This window comes from Antechinus flavipes, chromosome 6 (genome assembly GCF_016432865.1).
Source record: "Antechinus flavipes isolate AdamAnt ecotype Samford, QLD, Australia chromosome 6, AdamAnt_v2, whole genome shotgun sequence".
Taxonomy (NCBI): Eukaryota; Metazoa; Chordata; class Mammalia; order Dasyuromorphia; family Dasyuridae; genus Antechinus; species Antechinus flavipes.
In genome coordinates this window covers 253218220-253238637 of record NC_067403.1, presented here as the reverse complement: position 1 = coordinate 253238637, position 20418 = coordinate 253218220, and the positions used below count along the sequence as shown (strand labels likewise).

The 20418-nt window shown below is 61.0% G+C and overlaps 3 protein-coding genes across 10 annotated transcripts in view; 1 reads left to right on the top strand and 2 right to left on the bottom strand.

The window, feature by feature from the left end:
- FEN1 (flap structure-specific endonuclease 1) lies at positions 1-4207 on the bottom strand. 2 transcript variants are annotated; one of them, XM_051967171.1, is made up of 2 exons: positions 4073-4207; positions 1-1416 (listed from the first exon to the last, which is right to left on the bottom strand). In XM_051967171.1, exon 2 carries the CDS (start codon positions 1400-1402, stop codon positions 260-262), a length of 1143 nt encoding a protein of 380 aa, XP_051823131.1. In that variant the 5' UTR covers positions 1403-1416; positions 4073-4207; the 3' UTR covers positions 1-259. The 2 variants fall into 2 exon arrangements, with proteins under 2 accessions (XP_051823131.1, XP_051823132.1); XM_051967172.1 differs by having other exon boundaries at positions 3987-4083.
- An 86-nt stretch (positions 4208-4293) lies between these two features.
- Positions 4294-6977, top strand: TMEM258 (transmembrane protein 258). The gene is made up of 4 exons (XM_051967173.1): positions 4294-4411; positions 5250-5359; positions 5454-5590; positions 6858-6977. The coding sequence occupies exons 1-3, from the start codon at positions 4409-4411 to the stop codon at positions 5578-5580; spliced, it is 240 nt and encodes a 79-aa protein (XP_051823133.1). The 5' UTR covers positions 4294-4408; the 3' UTR covers positions 5581-5590; positions 6858-6977.
- Positions 6978-8426: 1449 nt separating this feature from the next.
- Positions 8427-20418, bottom strand: part of MYRF (myelin regulatory factor) — a 46887-nt gene continuing 34895 nt past the window's right edge. For 4 of the 7 annotated variants that reach the window (XM_051967147.1, XM_051967149.1, XM_051967153.1 and 1 more), the window contains 19 exons: positions 19477-19549; positions 18498-18608; positions 18314-18404; positions 16726-16926; positions 16460-16568; positions 15992-16101; positions 15253-15413; positions 14686-14758; positions 14469-14557; positions 14106-14174; positions 13616-13696; positions 13239-13324; positions 12667-12822; positions 12304-12585; positions 11584-11671; positions 11358-11432; positions 11163-11268; positions 10411-10485; positions 8427-10146 (listed from right to left, as the gene is read on the bottom strand). In XM_051967147.1, the coding sequence (XP_051823107.1) occupies positions 10066-10146; positions 10411-10485; positions 11163-11268; positions 11358-11432; positions 11584-11671; positions 12304-12585; positions 12667-12822; positions 13239-13324; positions 13616-13696; positions 14106-14174; positions 14469-14557; positions 14686-14758; positions 15253-15413; positions 15992-16101; positions 16460-16568; positions 16726-16926; positions 18314-18404; positions 18498-18608; positions 19477-19549 (2117 nt within the window). In that variant the 3' untranslated portion in view covers positions 8427-10065. The remainder of the gene's footprint in view (positions 10147-10410; positions 10486-11162; positions 11269-11357; positions 11433-11583; positions 11672-12303; positions 12586-12666; positions 12823-13238; positions 13325-13615; positions 13697-14105; positions 14175-14468; positions 14558-14685; positions 14759-15252; positions 15414-15991; positions 16102-16459; positions 16569-16725; positions 16927-18313; positions 18405-18497; positions 18609-19476; positions 19550-20418) is intronic. The other 3 variants (XM_051967148.1, XM_051967150.1, XM_051967151.1) reach the window with 3 other exon arrangements.

Below are 20418 nucleotides of genomic sequence, written 5' to 3'. Positions count from 1 at the left end.
TGGAGCATCTAACAATTTTATTCACTTTTCCTAAGCTCAAACCATGAAAATAAGGATCTCGTCCGGAGGATCAGGTCTGGGATTCTGGGGCCGGAAGGACGGGACAAACGCGGCGGCTTCGGCCTAGTCCCAGGCTTCCGGGGCGGGGGCCTTCCCGAATCCTCACCAGGCTCTTTGAGAGCCGGCGCGCGCCCCCAGCCCCACCAAGAAGACCCCAAAGGCATGTTCGGGCGCCGCCCACGGAGGGGGAAGGGCAGCTTTATTTCCCCTTCCTGGCCTTGCCGGGCCCGGCCGACTTCGCCTTCTTCTTGGCGGCCCCCTTGGGCTCGGGCTCCTTGCGCTTGGCCGACGTGAGGCAGCCGGTGACCTTGAAGAAGTCGTCCAGGCGGCCCTGGGTGCTGCCCTGGCGGCTCTTGCTCAGCCGCTTGACCCCGTTGCGCACCCGCTCCTCGTTAAACTGCTTCTCGCCGCACATGAACTCGACCAGGCCCTCCTCGTCGGGCTCGCTCCACTTGAGCTCCACGGCCTCGGCGTCCAGCACCTCGGGCTCCAGGAAGAGGCGCTGGGCCTCCTTGTGCAGCCAGTTGTCGGGCACCGGGTACTTCTTGGGGTCCAGCCGCCGCACGATCTCCTCGATGCTCTTGTGCTGCTGGATGAGGTCCATGGCGCGCTTGGGCCCGATGCCGCGGATGCTCTCGCAGTAGTCGCTGCCCAGCAGGATGCACAGGTCCACGAACTGCTCCTGCGTGAGCCCCAGCCCCTGCAGCACGCGGCTCAGGTGGAACTCCTGGATGGGCAGCTTCTTGGCCTCGCTGGCGGTCAGGTGCCGCATCAGCACGGGGCTGCCGAAGGTCAGGCAGTCCATGTCCTCGGTGGCGGCGGCGTAGACCTTGCCGGCCTTCACCAGGGCGGCGCAGCTGGCCTCGGCCTCGCTGGGCGCCTCCAGGTAGGGGATGCCCATGAGGCGCAGCAGCCGCTTGCACTCCTCGTTGTGCTGCTTGGTGACCTTCACCAGCCGCTTGGCGAACTTCTCCGCCTCCTCCTCGGCCCCCGCCTCCTGCGCCTGCTGCAGCTGCTTCTCGGCCTCGGCGCGCCGCTCGCCGCGCTTGGCCAGCTCGCCCGACTTGAGCTGCGGCGGCTTGCCGTCAAAGACGTACACGGGCTTGATGCCGTTCTCCACCATGCGGATGGTGCGGTAGAACATGCCCATCAGGTGGCTCGTGGCCTCGCCCTCCTCGTTCTGCAGCACGTCCCCCCCCTGCCGGACCGCGATCAGGAACTGGTAGATGCTCATGGAGGCGTCGATGGCCACCTTGCGCCCAAAGTAGCTCTTGATGTCGTTCTCCCGGATGGCGCTGGGCGCCACGTCGGCGATCAGCTTGGCCAGGCCGTGGATTCCCATGGCGGCGCCCGGGGCTGCGGGAGACACAGAGGTCAAGGGAGGGGCTCCGAGGGGGCCAGAAAGGGAGGGGGCGTTTACTACCAGGGACCCGGCCCCCGCTGCCGCCCCCTCAGAGGCCCCAGGAAGCTTCACTGCCTTTGCATGGACGTAGGTGGCTATGTGCGGTACTCCGCCCCCAGCTTCTCTCTCCCTGGCGCTCCCTAGCCCAACGGCCGCAGCCTGTGACGGCACATGCTCCTAGGGCAGCTAGCTGGCAGCCCCGGGCAAGGAGCCAGGAAGACCCGAGTTCAAATCCAGCCTCAGGTCCTGCCTGGCTGGGTGATCCCAGGCAAGTCCCTTTACCCAGCCTGCCTCAGTTTCCTCATCTATCATAGGAGCTGGAGAAGGAAAGGACAGATCCCCCTCAGCAGCCCTGCTAAGAAAAATGGAGGCACAGAGACACAGCTGAAAAAGACCGAACAAAACCAAATAGGTTTCTGAGTTCTAATACACTCAGATTACATCCAAGGATGGGCGGAACCAGCGCCAATCCGAGACCCCGCCCACTTTTCAGCAGCCTCCCACATCAGGGAGCCAAGAAGGGCTTCTCCGGTTTTAATTAAATTTTAGTGCACTGAACACAAGGAGGCAAAAGGAGCAGGCCCTCAGGCCAGTGTGCTGAGCCTTAAAGGAGCAAACTCAACTAAGAAAGTGAGGCTACTACGGGGCTCAGACCCCAGAGAGATTTTAAAGGAGGGAAAGTCGGGACCCGTATGTGCACGAATGTTTGTGGCAGCCTTGTTTGTGGTGGCCAGAAACTGGAAACTGAGTGGACGCCCATCAGCTGGAGAATGGCTGAAGAAATTGTGGTATATGAAGGTTATGGAATATTATTGCTCTGTAAGAAATGACCAGCAGGAAGATTTCAGAGAGACCTGGAGAGACTGACAGGAACTGACGCTGAGTGAAACGCGCAGGGCCAGGAGATCATTCTATACGTCAACAACAATATATATGATGATCAGTTCAGATGAACCTGGCCATCCTCAGCAATGGGATGAACCAAATCAGTTCCAATGGAGCAGGAATGAACTGAACCAGCTACGCCAGGGAAAGAACTCTGGGAGATGACTAAGAACCACTCCATAGAATTCCCAATCCCTCTATTTTTGTCCACCTGCACTTTTGATTTCCTTCCCAGGCTAATTGTACACTATTTCAGAGTCCGATTTTTCTTGTGCAGCAAAATAACTGTATGACTGTATACATATGTTGAATTTAACTTATACTTTAACATATTTAACATGTATTGGTCAACCTGCCATCTGGGGGAGGGGGTGGGGGGAAGGAGGGAAAAAATTGGAACAAAAGGATTTGCAATTGCCAATGCTGAAAAATTACCCGTGCATAGATCTTGTAAATAAAAAGCTATAATTAAAAAAAATTAAAACGTGAGGCTAGAAGAGGCTGGGGAGCCCTTCCCAGGGGCATCCCATGTACTCCCAATCAATCAGAAGCTGCTGAAGAGAGAAAAGCCCCGCCCCTTTGATGACAAATAAACATTTCTTTCTTTTTTTTTCCTGCTGAGGCAATTGGGGTTAAGTGACTTGCCCAGGGTCACCCAGCCAGGAAGTGTCGAGTGTCTGAGGTCGGATTTGAACTCAGGTCCTGCTGACTTCAGGGCTGGCGCTCCATCCACTGTGGCATCTAGCGGCCCCAAATAAAGACTTCTTAAGGGTGAAGCCCTGCAGCCCATGACGGTTCTTTAAAGCAACAACTCAACGGCTAAAAGACCCCACACCAAGGAACAAAGCATAGAGAGCGAAGGAGCCCGAGAAGGTACGAGGAAGGGCCGGACTGAGAAAGCCTCCGGGGACTGGACTGGGGGAGAAAGATTCCACACCAGAAACAGCACTCGTCACCAAACAAGAGGCGGGGCCACGGTTCCGCATCCTTAGGACACCAGTGAGCTCAAATCCTGTCTAGTGTCTGGCCCCTCCCCCCGCCTCTCCTTTTCTTCCCTCCTTCTCTTCCTCCTCCCCCTCTTCTCCCTCCCTCCCCCCTCCCCCCTCAATGGGGGAAGTTCAGAGAGGCCCGCTGCACCTGGGCTGGTCCCTCCCCTTCTTCCTCCGGAGCTTCTTTGACTTTCTTCTGTCGGTTCAAACCTGCTGCCACCGAGCCTTTTATAGAGCGCCTGCTGCATACCTGGTCTTACAAGCGGCGTCTCGTTCCACACAGACGTTTTACAGAAGAGGAAACTGAGGCGGGCAGCAGGGCTCTGTCCAGGACCACGCAGCCACCAGGCCGGATTTGAATCCGACAGCCCCCTCTGACCCGTCCACACCAGCTTCCCGGCCCTGCATCTCCGCCCCGAACCAGTGCGTGAGGCCCTGGACCAACTGCTTCTCCATCGCTTGCCTCGGTACCCGGGGAGCGCGAGGACCAGATGACCCCGGAACCTCGTAGGCGCTCAATAAATGCGCGCTCCCTCCCCCTCCCCTAGGTTGTCCCATCGCGCGGGCAGGGCGGCTGGCACACAGCCGGGGCCGAATACAAGCTTGCTCGCTTCGCCGCCCTCCCCCGCTTCGGGCTCCCTGGTTTCTACCTGTGCGGAAGAGACGGAGATGGGGCCACGAGCCACTTATCCTCCTCCCGCGGCCTGTCTCCCCCGGGTGCACGCCAGCCACTCACCGGGGTGTCCGTTAAATTACGGGGCTCCCGTGCGCTCTCCTCCCTCTCCGGCTCCGAGACAGCGACAGCGGGCGCCTTCTAAAGCCCGCGCTCCCATCACGTGGGTCCGCTGCGCGCGCGGTTTACCGGGACTTGTAGTTCAAGGTCGCGACACCTCGCTCAAGGGGCGAACCGTAGGACTACGATACCCATAACGCTCCGCGCGGACGTCCCAGCCGGCAAGAAGTCGCTTCCGCTTCCTCTCCCCCTCCCGCTTCCGGCGGCGCCGTTCCTTCTGGGCAGACGTGGCTTTCCGGTTCTGGAGTCCGAGCAGAGACCCCCCCGGCTGCCGACAGAATGGTGAGAGGGGACATGGGGACATGGGCCGCGGACTTCCCGGCCTAGCCGCGGATGGAGGGTGCAACCGCCTCCTGCGCCGGCGCGGACCGCGTTTTACCGGTCGGGAAGCTGAGGTCCATGGCGTTGGGTGACGTCATAGAACAGTGTTTGTCTTCCCTCTGCCTCAGTTTCCCTATATAGAGAAGTGACCGGGTTGGTTTCCTCCGCTCGCGAAGCAGGGCCAGCGCCGCGGCTCCCACGGATAGGGAAACTGAGGGAGACAGGCCTCCCGGCTGGAGAGTGCAGATTCGAATCCAGGACATGCGCACTCCAGCGCGGCCACACCCCCCTCCCGCATCCACTGGCCGCTTACTTCCTGTCAACCTCAGTTTCCCCATCTGTAAAATGGAGATGACGGTCGCCACCCTTGCTTCCCAGGGCCGCGGCTTCACAAACTGTAGGCGCTATCTGGTTGTTAACTGTCTAAGCTTGGAGGGCTCAGGACCCCTAGATGGTGACATGTGACTGTCAACTCTTCCTAGGAAATGCTTGCACTCGGGGGGAGGCTAATGAGCAGCAGGAGGGATGCCCCGTGGGAGGCTCTTGGGAGGCTCCTGGTGTCCCCCAGCCTGGCATGCAGTAGGTGCTTAAATAGTGCACAGGCCTGCCTGACCTGGTGAGGGCTCCGAGGTGCCTCGTGTCCCCCAGCCTGGCATGCAGTAGGCGCTTAAATAGTGCACAGGCCTGCCTGACCTGGTGAGGGCTCCGAGGTGCCTCGTGTCCCCCAGCCTGGCATGCAGGAGGTGCTTAATCAGTGCATGGTGACTGCGCTCAGTCTGGACTCCTGCTTCTGCCCTAGGAGCTGGAAGCCATGAGCAGATACACCAGCCCGGTGAACCCGGCCGTCTTTCCCCACCTCACCGTCGTGTTGCTGGCCATCGGCATGTTCTTCACCGCCTGGTTCTTCGTGTATCCTTACTGGGGCGGGGGGCGGGGAGTGGGGGGTGGGGGGCGGGGGGCGGGGCTGAGGGCCTTTGGGTCTCGTCCTTAGCATCTGGTCCAGCTACGAGGTCACGTCTACCAAGTACACGCGGGACATCTACAAGGAGCTGCTCATCTCGCTCGTGGCCTCCCTCTTCATGGGCTTCGGGGTCCTCTTTCTGCTGCTCTGGGTCGGCATCTACGTGTGAGCGGCTGAAGGTGAGAGCCCCGGCCCGGGGGATGCTGGGGGGCTGCCTTAGCCTCCTGCCATCTCCACCCCTGTGGGGCAAGGGCCCCCTCCCATGGGGCAGGGCCCCCCTGTGGTACAAGCCTCCCCACAGTGCAAGGTTCCCCCCATGGTATAAGGCCCCCTTGTGGTGCAAGGGCCTCCCTTCCCCACCATGCAAGGGTCCCCCCATGGTATTGGGCCTCCCTTGTGGTGCAAGGTTCCCTCCATGGTATAGGGCCCCCTTGTGGTGCAAGGCTCCCTCCATGGTATAGGGCCCCTTTGTGGTACAAGCCTCCCCACAGTGCAAGGTTCCCTCCATGGTATAGGGCCCCCTTGTGGTGCAAGGGCCCCCCCTCCCCACGGTGCAAGGTTCCCTCCATGGGGCAGGGCCCCCCTGTGGTACAAGCCTCCTCACAGTGCAAGGTTCCCTCCATGGTATAGGGCCCCCTTGTGGTGCAAGGTTCCCTCCATGGTATAGGGCCCCCTTGTGGCGCAAGGGCCCCCTCTCCCCACGGTGCAAGGTTCCCTCCATGGTATAGGGCCCCCTTGTGGTGCAAGGGCCTCCCTTCCCCACCATGCAAGGGTCCCCCCATGGTATTGGGCCTTCCTGAGGGGCAAGGTCCCCCCATTATCCCTCCTGTGGTATATAGTCCCCAAGGGGCAGGGCCCCCCTGTGGTACAAGCCTCCCCATAGTGCAAGTTCCCCCCCATGGTATAAGGCCCCCCCTGAGGTGCAAGGTTCCCCCCATGGTATAAGGCCCCCTTGTGGCGCAAGGGCCCCCTCTCTCCACAGTGCAAGGGTCCCTCCATGGTATTGGGCCTCCCTGAGGTGCAGCCCCCTTGGGACAGGGCCCCCCTGTGATACAAGCCTCCCCGTAGTGCAAGTTCCCCCTCACGGTATAAAGCCCCCCTGAGGTCAAGGGGCCCCCCATTATCCCCCTGTAGTATAGTCCCCATAGTCCAGGAAGCAAGGCCCTGCTGCAGGCTCCCCAGATGTTAGGATTCTGGGCCTTAAGCCGACCCCACCCGCAGGGAGGGAGGGGGCTGGGCGCGGGGTGCCCACCTGAGTTTTCTCACCCCTGACTAGGAGGACTTGGGCCCACATACAGAACGTGTGTGGTCTTTTCTCCCGAGTAGTGCCGCCTTCCCACCCCTCCCCAAAGGGGCTGGGGGCAGCCCTAGATCCGCCCGTGTCTTGAGGCCGGAGGACGCTGGGAAGGCCTGGGAGTCTCACTGCCTCCCTTCTTTTCCTTTCAGGTTGTGTCTGCATGGAATCCTGGGTGTCCCGCCTTTGTTTCCCTGATAGTTTTTGTACAATTGCTAAATATGAATTTCCATGACTTCTAATAAATGCAGCTGTTTGCCTTTGTTAATAAAGCCAGGCCGGCCCGACCTCTGTGTGGAGGGGGACCCTCTGAAGAGCCCCGGAGAGAAGGGCCGTCCCACCCCCATTACCCGCAGCAAGGATGGGACAGGCCGGGGACCCCCCCGGTTACTGACTGCCCCTTTTTCTAGCAGGTGGGGGGGAGCAGCATCTCTGCTGCTTGGGTTGGGGGGTGTGAAGCTGCAGACCTTTGGCCTCCCTGACTGGCCTAAATCTCCTCAGTTTCCTCCTCCGATGCTCATGAAGCCCCTGGGAGCCCCTGACTCCAGAACGTGGCACAAGAGAGGTGCCCCCGTGCCACGTCAGGCCAGACTGCGGAAGGGCTCCTGCAGGATGATGGTGGGCAGCGTTTGCCCTGCTTGGGACCCGGATGTTGGGCGGCAGCAGTCCTGGGGATTCCACTCTGAGGGGCAGAGTGGGGGGTGCCCAGACTCAGCGGGCGCTGCTCCCTCCAAGGAGACAGTGCCGTGTGGGGTGACTGTAAAGCATATGCCTCAGTTTCCCCAACTGAATATGGGAGTTGTGATAGCGCTGCGTTCCCAGTGCTTCTAAGGTTCAAAGGAGAACTACTGTGCTTAGTGCTATGCAAATGTTAGTTATGTTGCGATAATTATTGTTGTTTGCAAGGCCAGGACTCCTTGGGCAGGAAGTCTGGGGAAGCAGGGACCCCTTCTCAGAAGCATGACATCGAAGGCCCCCAACAAACTGGGGGGGGGCGTCACAGAAAGTCAAGTGCTGGGGGAGAGTCAGCAAAACTAATTCCAGACCTGGGGTTAAAAATTCTTCGGGGCCAACGAGAGGGGGGGACTTCCCGAGGAGCATTGGGGGGGTCTGCCCGAGGACACAGAGCTTGGGGGACAATCTAAACTAGGTGAGCGGGCACCTCGCCTCAAGCCCTGGCTGGCCCAGGGTCGCCCCTATACAAGGAATGGTCCTACCATAGCCGGACCACATGGTGGTGCACGGGGACACTGAGGAATGGGGGCGGGGGTGCCCACTCTCCTTGTGTTAGCTCCCCGCCTCCAGACCGGCTCCTCAGGCGAGCCTCGTGCCTCCATGGCTGCGCTGAACGGCCTGGCAGCAGGAGTCCGAGGCTACACGGAGAAGGCGGGCTCCTCCCGGGTGGCTTGGGGCCCACCGCCCCTCACTGGCTGGCTGCACGGCCCCTTCTACCCAGCGGGCACTGATAGTGGGGGGCAGTGTGAGGTCCAGCTCCGGAGACCAGCCGATAGTGGGCTGCCCGCTGCCCGGTCCCATCCTCCCAACCCCCCCCCCCCAGGACATTGCCCTCCCTCGCCATCTCTGGACCCCTGGCTGGGGATCAGGTGTTTTATAAACGTCCGGGGGAGCCGCCGGGCCCGGCTGGGCCGGCTGAGGGTTCCCTCGGGCAGGGCGGCGAGGAGGCAGCCTGCGGAGGCCGCAAGGAGAGCTGAGGCGCAGGCTCCGGTACAAAGCAGTATTTATAGATTTATTTATATATGTATATTTGCCTCCGGGAAAAGGACGGTCCAGGGGAAGCCGACAGGCCCGTGAGAGGGCGCTCCCGGCACACTTAGCACGATATAAATACGAACTGGAGCCGGGCGAGGAGGGCGCGGGGCACGGGGCGGTTAACACGGGGCAGGCGGCTAAGCGGGCACGGCCGGAGGCCTGGGGGCGGTGAGAGCAAGCGGACAGTTAGTGCGGGGAGGGGGTTCCTATTTACAGCAGGAGGGGGTGGGGGAGTAGCTAAAGAAACAAGGCGGCCACCGGGAGGCCTGACGCCTACGGCCGCCAAGGGGGCTGGGCCTCCCGGCACCGGAATGGAGGGCTCTCCCCCTGGGGAATAAGGCAACTTTGGTCCAAAATTCTCGGCCCCTGGGACGTCCTCTGTGCCCCAGCCCTTGGTCACCCCCACCCCCGCCCCCGGTGGCTGACCGAGGCGAAGCAGCCGGCTCTCTGGGGGAGAGACCCCTCGCGGTGCGGGATGGGAAGTTCTGGCACTAGGGGAATGGCTTTAAGGCACCAAGCAGGGCCGGCCCCAGGTCCGGGCAGAGAGAAGGGGAGGCGGTTTCCTAGAGTCCATCCCCTGGTCTGCCAGGAGAGGCTGGTCCGGCTCCTTGCTGGAGGCCAGGCCCCCAAGCTTCCCCTTTCTCTGGGTAAGGCTTTGAGATCCCTAAGTGCAAAGGCCTCGTGAGCAACAGCGAGGGCCTCCAGTGAGCCAAGTGTGAGGCGCGGACGAGGGGCCTGGGCCAGGCCCCCGCCCGGTGGGGGAGAGAGGGGGGCTCTGTCCCCCCCCCCCCGCCCCGTTCTCACCGAGAGCATCATAGCAGCCACGAGCCCCCGCATCCGGCCTTCTGACGGCCAGGGCGGGGGCAGAGCCCGAGGCCCGCTTTGGCAGTGGAAGGCCCCCGGCGGGCAGAGCCTGGGACCCGTCGCTGGCGGGCACGTGGCCACGGGGCCCTCCTGCTTTCTGCCCAAGTCTGCCCTGGTCCCAGTGCATTTTAGTCATCAGCTCCTATCCAGTGAGCGTGCCCCGGCCCGCTCTCCCCGCCCCCCCCGGCCAGAAGCTCGCTGCACTCCAGCAGGAAGGGCCGGGCGGCCGGCTTCAAGTCCAGGGGCCCTCACAGCTGGCGGGCAGGACCCCAGAGGCCCTCAGGCAGGGAGGCCCCTTCTGAGCTCGGGAGCTATCCCAGCAGCCCAGGAGAGCCTCAGGCTGCCAGGGCCGGGGACTGGGGGCGCCAGAGGGCCGGGCACGTCATGCGGGGCAGGGTGGGGGGCCCAGAACGCCGCAGCCGAACTGGCACGGGGGCCGGGGGGCAGCCCTGGGCCCAGGCCAGGTCCCCCGTTCGGGAGCGTGGCAGGGCAGGCGGGGCGGGGCAGGGACGGTAACTCCAGTGTGTGGACTTCCAGTTTCTCCAGGCTGGCGCAGCCGTCACTCCAGTGTGTGCCCTGAGCGCTCCAGTGTCAGAGGGGCCGGGCAGAGGGCGGCCCCAAGGGGCGGGGGCGGGGTGCAGGGTCACCCCCCCCTCCAGTGTAACATGATCACATCCAGTGTGGGAGAAGAGGCGCCGGAGGGGCCCCTCGGGGCCGGGGCCCAGCTCAGTCACACAGGCGGTAGAAGTGGAAGAAGTAGTCCGTGACCCCCTGGGGGGGCGCCTCCGAGCTGCAGTTGGCCTGACCCTGGGGGGAAGGGCGGGGGCGGGGCTGAGCTCACCTTCCTGAGCCCTGCCCATCCCCCCGCCTGGCCCCGAGAGGGCCCCTGGGGGCCTCCAGCTGTGGGCCCTTGTCCGACATCCCTCAGCTCAGGGCACAAATTAGGCACCTGCTGTCTACCTGACCTGGGAAGGCTCTTTTTGGATTGGGATACCCCCCCCCCCCCAGCGTGTGTTTGGTAAGGGGGGAGGCAGGGAGGGGCCAGAGGAGGATTCCCAGGCTGACACTCACCAGCAGGGCCACTCGGAAGTGGTAGGTGAACTCTCGGAAGGACAAGATGGCCACGGGCCACTGGTGGGAGGTGCCCTGGAAGGAGGGGGCAGGGAGAGTGAGAGGGAGCCCCCCATCCCGACCCCTCTACAACTGAGCAAACTGAGGCAGGTCAAGACTAAGGGAGCAGCCCAGCGACCGCTAGGGGGCGCCACAGTGCACACAGCCGCACTGGAGTCCGGAAGATGAGTCTTCCTGAGTTCAAATCTCACCTCCCATAGTTCCTAGCTAGGTGACCCTGGCGAGTCCCTCAACCCAGGCTGCCTCAGTTTCCCCAACTGCAGAATGAGCTGGAGAAGTAAATGGCGAACCACCCCAGTATCTGCCAAGAGAACCCCGGCTAAGAGTCAGAGCCAACAAACGCCCTTCGGGCCTGAGCTCCTCGAGCTCCTCTCCCCAGGGCTTAGCCCAGGCTTCTCACAGAGTATGTGCTCTTTCACTCACTCATCACTCACTCACTCATTCGCGTCCAGCCAATCGCTCCTCTCTGCCCGAAGCAGCCCCAGCCGCCCCCTCCAGAACTGAAGCTTCTGGGGGCAGGGGCGGCTCCCCTCTGCCTTGGTCTCCCTAACGTCCCGCCAGGCGCACAGTAGGTGCTTCAGCAGCGCTTGCAGAGGGACCGGATGAAGGATTTCTGGGTCCGTATCCGCGGAGGGTCGGGCTCCCCGCCTGACTTCCCAGGCCCCCTCCCCCCCTCCCGGCCCGGCCCGCACCTGGGTATCGCTGTGGACGGGGAGGCTGTGGGGGGTGCTGCCCTTCTCACACGGGTTCTCCTGAGAGCTCAGGCTGCAGAACGCCACCGAGACTGGGGAGCTAGAGCTGGGAAAGACAGCGGGAGCAGGAGAATGCTGGCCCCTCCCCTCGGTCCTGGGCCCCTCCCCCTTCCCCCCGGGACCCCCAGAACATACTTCATCTGCAGGGTCAGGCTGAGGTGGAGGGGGGTGTTGCTGCTGATGGGGATGCGGTAGGTGAAGTTCCCTGGCCTGGAGGGAGAACAGATGTCAGCCTGGGGCCCGCCCACCCCCTCCTGGCCTCGTCTGGGGCGCCCCTCCCCCCTGGGGTCTGCTCTTTCCTCGCCTGCCCCCTCCTCACTGGGGTCTGCCCCTCCCCCATCTCCCCCTTCCCCCTGCTTACCTGCAGGCATCACCTGGGGCACAGTACTGGGCCGTGATGGGCATGGCGTTCTCCAGGACCTGGATGGAGCTCAGGGTGGGCCGAGCACCTGCAGGGAGAGTGCAGGAAGCCCCAGGTGGGCCCAAGGGGAGGGGCAGCCAAGGGCCCCGGGGACCCGAGGCCGACCAACATCCCACCCATCACACTTCGGAGGGACTAGGGAGAGCCAAGCAGGCGGTCAAACGGGCACAGGCTGTCCAGCGGGCATGGGCTTGTCCAGTGGGGAGGGACTTACTCAGTGGGGAGGGGCTTAGCCAGCAGGGAGGAGCTTGGCCAGCGGGGAGGGGCTTGGCCAGCAGGTACGGGGGTTTGGAACAGTGGGCGGGGATTTGGCCAGCAGGGAGGGGCTTGGCCAGTGGGGAGGGGCTTACTAGGGGCTTAGCCAGCAGGTGCGGGCTTACTCAGCGGGGAGGGGCTTAGCCAGCAGGGAGGAGCTTGGCCAGTGGGGAGGAGCGTGGACAGCAGGGAGGGGCTTACTCAGTGGGGAGGGGCTTGGCCAGCAGATGCGGGCTTGGCCAGCAGATGCGGGCTTGGCCAGTGGGGAGGGGCTTACTCAGCAGGGAGGGGCTTGTCCAGGAGGGAGGGGCCAGCGGGGAGGGGCTTGGCCAGCAGGGAGGGGCTTGGCCAGTGGGGAGAGGCTTATTCAGCGGGGAGGGGCTTGGCCAGCAGGTGCGGGCTTACCCAGCAGGCTGTCAGGTTGGGTGGGCCGGGGCGTGGCAGGGCTGAGCAGGGGCGCCCCTCGGCGGGCACGAGCAGGGATAGACAGATTGGGGCTATTCTTGGCTTTGCCCTGCATGCCAGTGAAGGGGGCGGAGGGGCTGGCGGGGGGCTCCAGGCTCTTGGGGGGCTTGGCGTGGGCGATCCCATTGGCCGAAAGGCCCCAAGACTTGGCTCTGATGCTGGTGACCGGCAGCAGCGAGGTCTGGCTTGGGCCTGTGGGGAGGGGCCAGCGGGTGGAGGGCACTGAGGAGGGACGGGGGATCCCGGCTCCTCCTGTGCCCGCCCTGCCAGCCCTGCCCCCTCTCTCCCCTTCCCCGTCCCTACCTGAGCGGTTGGCAGTGGGGCTGGGGGCGGGGCTCTGGGCGGAGGAGGGGCTCGGGGTGGGCGGGGAGCAGCAAACCACAGGACAGGGAGGGCTGGGGCACAGGTCCACGTGAGGGACCAGGACAGGCCCGGTGGAGTCTGGGAGGCGGGTGGTGACTGTGGGATGAGGCAGGAGAGACAAGCCGAGTCAGCCCAGGGCCCCAGAGTGACAGAACAACAGCTGCCATGTATACAGCGCCTACTGCGCGCTGGGCGCTGTGCTAAGGGCTGTACAAAGATTATCTCATTTCATTCCATCAACATTTATAAAGCTCCTACTATGTCTCAGGCACTGTTCTAAACACTTTACAGTTGCTCTCATTTCATTCCACGTTTATCAAGCCCCTACTATGTGCTGGGCGCTGAGCTCAGCACTCTACAAACACTATCTCACTGGAGCCCTCCAACAACGCTAGGAGGCGGGATGATTTTGACCCCCATTTTTCCAGGCAGACGCCCTGGGCCCCCCGAGAGGCCGGCCAGGCCTTGGACTCCCGGCTTCCCTTCTCCCTTTCCCGTGGGGGGGGACGCACCGGGCTGGGAGGAGGGCCGGGGGTCGGGCGGGCCGCTGGAGGCCGGGGACTGGCGGAGCTGGGTGGTCCCGTAGCTCTGACTCGACCTGCCGAGGGAACACGGGACTGAGCTTGATGGGCCCACCAGAGAGAGGGAGCAAAGGGACCGGCATCAAGTCAAGGAAGGTCAGGAAAGAGAGGGGGTCCAGGAGCAGGGGGCCAGCCGCGGCTGGAGGGGGCCTTCGAGGCGCTGAATTCAACTCAGACTTGGCTGAATCCTAGCTCTGCTCTAGCTGGGCCGGAGAGGAAAGAGGGGGGTGGGAAGGCGGCCGGGAGGAGCGGGACGAGGGGTGCCCCGCCGGGGCTGGGGATACCCCGAAGGCAGGGCAGTCACGTACCATGGACACAGGGCCACACTCCCCCCGGGATCCCGGGGCCGGAGGAGGGCCAGAAGACAGGAAGTAGACACAGCAAAAGAGCTAAGGAGGGAGTGGGGGGACACAGGCCAAGGAGGAGAAAGGAAACACCCATCAGCACCGACCCCTGCCACCCACGGGCCCCGCGGCCCGGCCCGACGAGGCAGGGAGGCCAGAGGCAGAACGAGCCGGGCTCCGGGAGCTTTTCTGCCCCCTCCCCCGGGCCTCAGTTTCCCCCTCTCATCGGTGATGCATCTGCCAAGGAAATGCTGGCTGTGGCCCCTGGAGCCTCCAAGCTACAGGGGCCCTTTCTGAGCCACCCTCACCCCCGGCAAACTGATGTGGGACCCGCCCCCCCTTCCCGAGGAGATCGTTCTGGGCCGCCCTTCCCCTGCCCTCCCCCAGACTGTCCTCCCTCTGGTCCCTGTCCCAGCTCGTGGGCCCCAGAGAATCCGACCCCCCGGGGACATACCCGTCCATGTCCACTAGGTCTTCCTCGTTCCGAAGGCTCAGCACGTACAGTGTAGACATGGACACCACACTGGGGAGCACAGAGGGACGGGGAGCCTCAGCTGCTGGGGCCTCCCAAGGATGCTCCCTTTGTGCCCAAGCCCTCCTCCCTCTCTCTGGCCCCCCGGGAGCTCTCGGGCCAGTGAAGGCTGTGACTGGGGGGAGACGGGCAGCCCCCCGGGACCGGAGCCTCCCTCAGAACCCCAGCGACAGAAACCCTGGGCAGGAAGACAGGGCCAGCCCCCAGACTGGGGGGTTCCCACGCCGCGGGGCCAGGGGCTGGTCACATCCGGGAACGTTCCGCAGGCTGGGAGGGGGCCGTCACCTGAAGGCCATGACGACTACCAGGGCGATGATGGTCCCTTGCAGGAAGCGCTGGCTGATGCAGGCCTGGTCGGGGACCACGGAGGGGGCCTAGAACAGGACACGGGGAGCTAAGGATCTCATAGGAGGTTACTGGGGGACGGCGGGCTAGGGGAAGGGCGGGACGGCCATGCTCAAGGGGGCGGGGGGGCCCCATCCCTCCTTTCCAGGCCCTTCACCTTGCTGGCCACCTTCGGGGGACGCTTCTTGTGGGGGACGCTCCCGGCTCGACTGAACTGGCTGTCCGCTTGGCTGTGGGGAGAGGGAAGGTCAGAGAGAGCCCCTGGCCCGGCTGCCCCATTCCCAGGCCCGGCTGCCCCTCCCTCGGTCCTGGCTGCCCCATTCCCAGTCCCGGCTGCCCCTCCCTCGGTCCTGATTGCCCCATTCCCAGTCCCGGCTGCCCCTCCCTTGGTCCTGGCTGCCCTGCGCCCAGTCCTAGCCCAGCTGCCCCATTCCCAGGCCCGGCTGCCCCTCCCTCGGTCCTGGCTGCCCCATTCCCAGTCCCGGCTGCCCCTCCCTTGGTCCTGGCTGCCCTGCGCCCAGTCCTAGCCCAGCTGCCCCATTCCCAGGCCCAGCTGCCCCTCCCTTGGTCCTGATTGCCCCATTCCCAGGCCCGGCTGCCCCTCCCTCGGTCCTGCCTGCCCTGCGCCCAGTCCTGGCCCAGCTGCCCCATTCCCAGGCCCGGCTGCCCCTCCCTCGGTCCTGGCTGCCCCATTCCCAGTCCCGGCTGCCCCACGCAGGCCCACCTGAAGGCCCCGGAGCTGCCTGTGGACTTCATGCTGTCCAGCCGCCGCAGCTTGGCCAGTTTGTGGCTCCAGCGCTCCAGCTCGTCGATGCGCGTCTCCAGGTTGTCCGTCAGCTTGCACAGCTCCTTCACGGCCCCCACGTTCTCCATGAAGATGCGCTCCTGCCAAAGTCACACCCAGACTTGCCCACCAGGGAAGCAGCAGCTCATGCCCCAAACGCCCCCTCCCAGGGGCCGAGCGCGCGGCAGGGAGCCCGGCGGGCCTGAGCCCCGCTCTGCCAATGGCCGGCAATACCCTGTGCCACGGCCCGGGTTCTGGGGCCTCCTCTGGGCCTGACACCAAAAGTTCTAAGGTTCCTTGCGGCTCTGATGTTCCTTCTAGCTGACTTTCTGTAGTCTAGGACTGCTCTTGGCTCTGACATTCCACATTCTAAATTCCGTTCCAGCTCCAACATTCTCCGTTCTGAGGCTCCTCCCGGCTCTGAGGTTCCATGTTCTAGAACCCCTCCCAACTTTGCCATTCTCTGCTTTAGGGCCCCTCGGAGTCTGTAATTCTGGGCACCGGGCCCTCGGGGCACGCTCCTTGGTCCAGTGAGCCCAGATCAGCCCTCCCCAGGACGCCGCTGGGCCCAGGGTCTCCCGGGCTGCCCACACTGGGGAGAGGTCCCTCCTTCCCTCTCTCCCCCCTCCCTCCATTCCTCCCTCCTCCCTCCCTCCTTCTAGGCCGGGCATCTGCTGACCTTGTTCACGACCAGGAAGTTCTCAATGGTCTTCCCGTTGGCAAAGACCACGTCGCCGGTGTCCTTCACGGCCTCGGGGAGGATCTCCTTCACCTCCTGGGCGATGAGCCCTGCCCAAGGGAGAATGCCGGGGGGAAGGTTGGGGGGGAGACCAGGGAGCCCACTGTGGGCTGGCTCCTCGCCAGAACCCCCCAAGGCACCCTCCTGTGACGAGGGCAGGGGGCGACCTGCAGGAAATGTGAGGGGAGCCCGAGGCACAGGAGCCGAAATGCTGAGCTGGAGGTGGGCTCAGAGACCGCCTCGCCCACTCCCATTTTACCGAGAGAAAAACCGAGGCTTCTACAGATTGCCATGACTCGCCTAAGGTCACATTGGTCCACAGAGGCACAGGACTCGCACTCAGCTCCTTCCTCTATCTCAGTGCCCCCCCAGCCCCGGGCACCAACACATGCCAGGCCGGCTCCCTACCGGTCTCAGGGGAGGCCTCGATGCCCACGCTGGCCGCGAACTCGGGCTTGTAGCTGTAGTGCACGAGCCGCATCCGCGAGATCCTCTTCAGTTGCTCGGTGGTGTCCACCTGGAGGGGGGCGGGGGCTGAGACCCAGGATGCCCCCCCAGCACCCCCAGGAGGCTGAGACCCAGTACATCCCCCCAGCACTCCCCGAGGGACTGAGCAGGGATCTGGCGGCCCCGAGGGACCCAGACGGCCTCTTCCCACCCAGCCCGGGGCTCACCTCCTGCACGTGCTCCTTGGCCCGGATGTCTGACGGGTGCATGAGGGAGCCCATCACCTTCACATTGCCGTGGACGACCAGAGCCTCATCCGGCCGGTCCGTGTTGATGCCCACGCGGCCGTGGTGGAAGACCGTGTCCGGCAGCTGAGCCCGCTGCCACAGGACGTCGCTGTCGCTCTCAAACTGACCGGGGTTGGAGGCCTGGGTGGGGGCCAGAGACAAGTGGGCCTCCTGAGTCCCTCCCCCCCTCCCACAGTCTCTCCTTCCTCCCCTTCTTCTTCTGCCTTTCTCTGTAGCTCCAGCTCCAAGCCTAGCATTTGGCACACAGTAAGTGTCTAATAAATGCTGCTGACCACCTGCCTGCTGACTTAGCGAAGTCCCCAAGCCAGAGAAACACAGACTCGAGGCAAGGGAGGGGAGGATTCTTAGGGAGGAGAGAACCAGAGCGGCTTCAGAGGGAGAGGATTCAGGGATGACTTGCAGGCTGTGGTGGGATGGCTGCCGGCTGCAGAGGAGGGAATCCCTCCCTAGGGACTTCCTCATCCGGGGGACCAGAGGCCAGAGCCCGCGGAGTGCCGGCACGGCACGGCCGGCGTGGCTCCAGTGGAGATAAGAAAGGGGCCGGCCCTGCAAACAGCAGGGCCTTCAGGATCTGAGGAGCCTTCCAGGGCCTGCAGGAACGCCAGCCCCCACCTAGCTCATGCCCGTGTCTAAAGGCTTTCTGGGGCAGACCACCCACGGAGCCTGGGCTGCACAAAGAGCGGGCTCTAGGCCCTGGGCCAGAGCAGACGATGGGGCCAGGCTTTGGAGAAATGGGATAAAAAGCATGGCCTCTAGAACCTCATCTATCTGTGAGATGGGGTTTTTTTAAAATTTGCCTTCATTTTTTAAGTTTCCTCTTAAAGAATTCAAATTTTGTCTCCAGAGAATTAGGGAAGAAACTTCTCTGGACCCCAGATTTCAGCTTTGCAAAATGAGGAATCTTTTAGACCAGATGATCCAAGGTTCCTGCCAGCTTTGAAGTCCATTCTAAAATCCTTTCCAGCTCTGACATTCTCTATTCTAAAATCCCACCCACTCTAATATTTCATGTTCTAAGGTCCTTCCCTGCTCTGATATTCCATGTTCTAAGGTCTCTTCCAGCTCTGATATTTTGTGTTCTAAAGTCCTTTCCAGCTCTGACATTCTCTATTCCAAAATCTCACCCACTCTAATATTTCATGTTCTAAGTTCCTTCCCTCCTCTGATGGTCCATATTCTAAGATTCCCCTCCAGGTCTGATATTCTGTGTTCTAAGGTCCCTTCCATCTCTAATGTTTCAGGATCTAAGGTCCTTCCCAGCTCTGACATTCTGTGTTTTAAGGTCCCTCTCAGCTCTAATATTCCGTGTTCTGAAGTCCTTCCCCACTTTGACATTCCACGTTCTCACTCCATCTCAGCCCTGACATTCTATCTGTTAAGGTCCCTCCCTGCTCTGACAGTTTCTACATTGACTCGGGGGTTCCACATACAACCCAAAGGGAGGGATCTATTTATCGGTGGGGAAAGACGGGCTGCTCCCCCACTCCACGTGATCCGGTTCTCTTACCCTGACAATAATGCGCTCTGAAATCTGGGCAGCCAGCGTATATGTCTGGTTCTGCGCGTGAGCCTGCAGCGCCACCACCAGCATGAAGTACCTGCAGTGCACATCAAGGGGATCAGCACCCTTCATTCCACCCCCTTCCTGTCCCCCCACCAGTCCCCCCCATGGCTTGGCCGGCCAGGCCCACCTCTGATCCGGATTGGGTTTGCCTTTCTTGCGCATGTTGTTGGCTGTGGTCTCACTGAAGTGCAGGCGCCCCACTGTAACCTTGGTGACTTGCTCTGGAGGCAGTGTGACCCTGCAGGAGACAGGGCCGCTCAGAGAGGCAGCCCTGGCCAAGGACAGGGACTGGGGACTGTGCCCGGGGGCTTCCCCTCCCCGGCTCCCCTCGTGACACCAGACAACAACGGATAGTAAACTTTGTTCTCGGTCCCAGTGATGAACTGGCTCCTGTACGGTCACTGACTCCATGTACCCAGAAAATGAATTCTAACTCAGGTGATAGAGGGGCTGAGGGTTACAGGGAAACATTGGGAAGGGGCAAGATTAGGCGAGAGCCTCTTATCCCCATTCTTACTAGTTAGTTTTGCACTTAGTGTCAATAACAGTAAGATAAGAAAAAAAAAACAAAAGAAAGAAAGGCAGTGTCAGCAAAGATGAGACAAAAGTATCCATTTTCAGATACAATGGTTTACCTAGAAAACTCCAGAGAATCAGCAAAGATACAACTACCTACAACAGGAGCTTCAGTAAAATATCAGGATACAAAAGAAATTCACAAACAATCAGCATTTCTATACAGCACTAATAGAAACCAAGTGGAAATGATAGTAAAAAATAGGAGAGATCCCACAAAATTCATTAAGAAGCCCAGGGAGTGACTCTTTAAGGGTCCAAAGGGTTACCAGTGGAGAAAAGGATTATACTTGTTTTGTTTGGCCCCGGGGGACAGAAACTACAGAGAGGTAAATTTCAGCTGCCGGGCAGCCTCCAGAGCAAGCAGGAGCGGAAGGGGAGCTTGGATGATGCCTTGGTGGGATGTGACAGAGGGAAGGTCTATGCAGAAGGATTGGATTAGTGGGGGGTTGTTGAGGACCTTTCCAGCCGGGAGGGTCTGCCTCCACCCCCATCCCCCATCTCTCATTTCCTTGGGGGCTGGCACTCACGTGACAGGGTTGAAGGGCCGCTTGCTTCGGTCAGACTGGGACTGTTCGATGTTGATGGATTGATTCAAGGCCTCTAGCTGTGGGAGGAGAGAAGGAGACTGCAAAGTTTAAGGAGGACTTCCTGGAGGAGGGGGACTGCTGAATTACTTGTGTCCACACTTCAATATCCCTTTATAATTTGACATTTGCTTTCTTTAAAATAACCCTGTAAGTTCATGATGGTTCTTTCATACATGCAAAGCACTTGACGTAGATTACCTTATAACGTGCATAACTCCTCAAAGTTGGTGCAAGGATTAGCCTTCAGTAAACAAATAGGGAAACTGAGGCTGATAGGTTAAGTGACTTGCCCAGAGTCACACTGTAACTCAAAATCACGTCTTTCTGACTCAAGCTGTGTGTCCTGTCCACTAAGCCAAAGGATCATTCCTCAACAGATGAGGAAACTGAGATAAAATATCTTTTTCAAGTAATAAATGTCAAAGATGGTCTCCAGATCTCTATAGAGTCCAAGCCCAGAACATCTCCCACCATCCCATCCTGTCTAATCCCTTTCTAACCTCTTCCTTATGTAGACCTCAATCTTGACTCATACCTCTCTACAAAGGAAAAAAAATTCATCACAAATTCTACTCACAATCAAGCACAAACACAAACGGGATCTGCTTTTGGAGAAATGGGATAAAAAGAGTGTGCTCTGGAATTCTATTTCTCTATGAGCTTTGGTAATTTTTATATATTCAATTTATTAAAATTTTACATATTACATACACTTAACCTATTATTTGCTTTTAGAATTCTATTTATTTGGTATTTTTATGTTTTAAATTTATTACGTATAATCTTTATTATTTGTTTTTGTCCTCTATGAGCTTTGGTAATTTTATTATATTAAATTTACTAAAATTTCATTCATTATATATATTTAATCTTTATTACTTA